The sequence below is a fragment of the Triticum aestivum genome, chromosome 1A, assembly GCF_018294505.1.
Source record: "Triticum aestivum cultivar Chinese Spring chromosome 1A, IWGSC CS RefSeq v2.1, whole genome shotgun sequence".
Classification (NCBI taxonomy): domain Eukaryota; kingdom Viridiplantae; phylum Streptophyta; class Magnoliopsida; order Poales; family Poaceae; genus Triticum; species Triticum aestivum.
Genome location: NC_057794.1, coordinates 517,308,047 through 517,310,337, shown reverse-complemented (window position 1 = coordinate 517,310,337; position 2,291 = coordinate 517,308,047). Strand labels below are relative to the sequence as shown.

The following is a 2,291-nucleotide window of genomic DNA, read 5'->3' as shown; positions in this document are numbered from 1 at the left end:
CAGGAGAAGAGCATATGGTCCATGGTTTCCAGGGTTGCCGAGCACAGCGGACAGCTAGCCTCCTCCGCGGTGACAATGCACTTGTGAAGCAAGACATCTCTGGTGTGGATACGTCTCTGAACCAGCAGCCAGCAGAAAGGTGACTGAGGATGGAGGACAGGGCGCCCCAGGGCGCGACTGAGGATGGTGACTTTGACAGTGTGTGATGAAGCCAGATTAATAAATTAATTGTCACAAAACCCAAAAGGAGGTAACATCATCATATCTGAACTCCAAAAGGTGTACTCTCCTTATGAGCTCTTTGTGACCTTGGTGCTTAATTTCGTACCTTTAGGACCTTATAAGTAAGAAAGTCTGTAGCTACTTTTAATATGGAAAAGGCGAAAGCGTGACTGCCAGAAATACTCTTGGTACCCAAGCAAGATAAATAAGTGGTACAGTGGTTGACGAAGCATTAAAGTCTTCTTATTATTCACATGTACATCTGGCATCCATATATTACTTGGCCTCGGCTACTACATCATAGTATGAAGAAGCTATAGTTCAAACTTTCTCAGATCCATATCCATTATGTCGGTTATGTGTCTTGGGGAATGAGATGCATCAAGAATTTCAGTGTTAGCTCAATATGCAAATAATGTTCTTTCTTGGCACGGGGAGAAGCCAGGACGACAGAACTTGCAGGCAATACAACGGAGGGAAGAGCAGGGTCGCTGATCTGGTCTGATGATTGGGCCACGGAGGAGCACCGAAGCCTCGATTGTTCCCCCATGCACCTCCGTTCTGGCTCAAGCAAAAATTGTTTAGCGAGCGAGCAACCTTGGAAAGGGGCCTTGGTTGTGGTCTGGATCATTTAGGAAAAGGCCACCAACACTAGGGTCTTCTGCTGTTAATGTGACTAGCAAAGTGCCATGATGGACGATGACTACCAGACAGGAAACAGGGCCATGGCGCAGTGTGACTTTTCAAAACTATACACTACACAATCTTTACATCACTGAATAAAAAAGTAATTTACTCGCAAAAAAAGTGAATAAAAATGTTATCCCGTTTACAGGCTGACTAAATGAAACTAGTAAAGAACGGAAGTACAATAGATACCGAATGTACAAAGCAAAGCAGTTAGTATGTTTGCCTTTGCATTTTTTTTAATCCAGTGAGCAGAAATGTTACTGTAACAGCTAAGAATTGCGAGGAATCACTAGCAGAATGATTGATCACAACAGGATCTTTCCTGATATAGTGAGCAAATAAATCCCCTCCACTATATACCAGATCCAGTAAATATAACGTATGCAGTAAGCAAAACAGTACGTTTGCCTTTGCATATTTCGTACTGGTACAATAATTAAATTGTACTAACTTATACAAGAAAAAAAGAAATATCCTCATTTTGCCTCTCGGTTCATCCATCTCGACAGGCTCTGGCCAGTGGCCACAGCTGAACCAGACTCAGACGTGGTAGCCAGACGGCAAGCTCTTGCTGTACTCGCCACCGTCGGTTGCCTCCTCGCCGCCGTCTTCGCTGAGCCGAAGAGCGAAGGCGAGTGCGAGCGAGGCCCACTCGAGCACGAAGATGGCGGCGCCAAGACCGCCGACGAGCCTGAGGATAACCGCGCCGTCGTCCTCCCGGACGTAGGACCGCAGCTCGGCGAGGAAGTCAGCCGTGCGGGTGAATGCGAGCACGGCTGCAGCACCCTGGAAGATGGCAGTGAGGACGGCACCGGCGGTATGTGCAGTGTGCTGGGCTCCGGCGCCGGCTGTGGGGGTAGTGAAGGAGCCCGAGCAGCCAGCCGCGGCAAAGACCGCGGTGAGCGCGTGGAGGAAGACGAGGAGCAGGCCGGACGGGGATGGGACAAGGCGGAGCGAGAGTGTGAGGAAGATGCAGCCCGACGCCGTGCCCAGAAGCAAGTAGTTGCAGAGCAGGAACGCCCTGTGCGCCGCCACTTGCCCACCAGCCATTGTTGCTGCTGTCTGCCGAGACCCCAAGCTGATTTATTCTTGATCACTCCCAAGCAAACTGAAGCAAGGAGACTGTGAGAGGCAAGAAGATGGTGGTGACTTGAGAGTGTTGGATGAAGCAGTGAGTGAGCGAGCGTGATTAATATAGTCAATGGCGTGGGAAGGGGATTTCATTTGCGACCGTTGGAGGGCGAGGGGTTGGCTTAACGGCTAGCGAGTGAGAGCGTGACAAGAGAAAGAGAGACGTTGCGATCTGGACTGATTAATTATCACAAAAACCAAGAGGAGGTGACATCATCATATCACACCATGTCCCAACTTGCAACACT

The 2,291-nt window shown here is 49.3% G+C and overlaps 1 protein-coding gene across 1 annotated transcript; it reads right to left on the bottom strand.

Moving 5' to 3' along the window:
• Nucleotides 1-1,240: 1,240 nt before the first annotated feature.
• On the bottom strand, nt 1,241-2,071 carry LOC123169981 (uncharacterized). The gene has a single exon (XM_044587861.1). It carries the CDS (start codon nt 1,960-1,962, stop codon nt 1,453-1,455), a length of 510 nt encoding a protein of 169 aa, XP_044443796.1. The 5' UTR covers nt 1,963-2,071; the 3' UTR covers nt 1,241-1,452.
• Nucleotides 2,072-2,291: the final 220 nt, after the last annotated feature.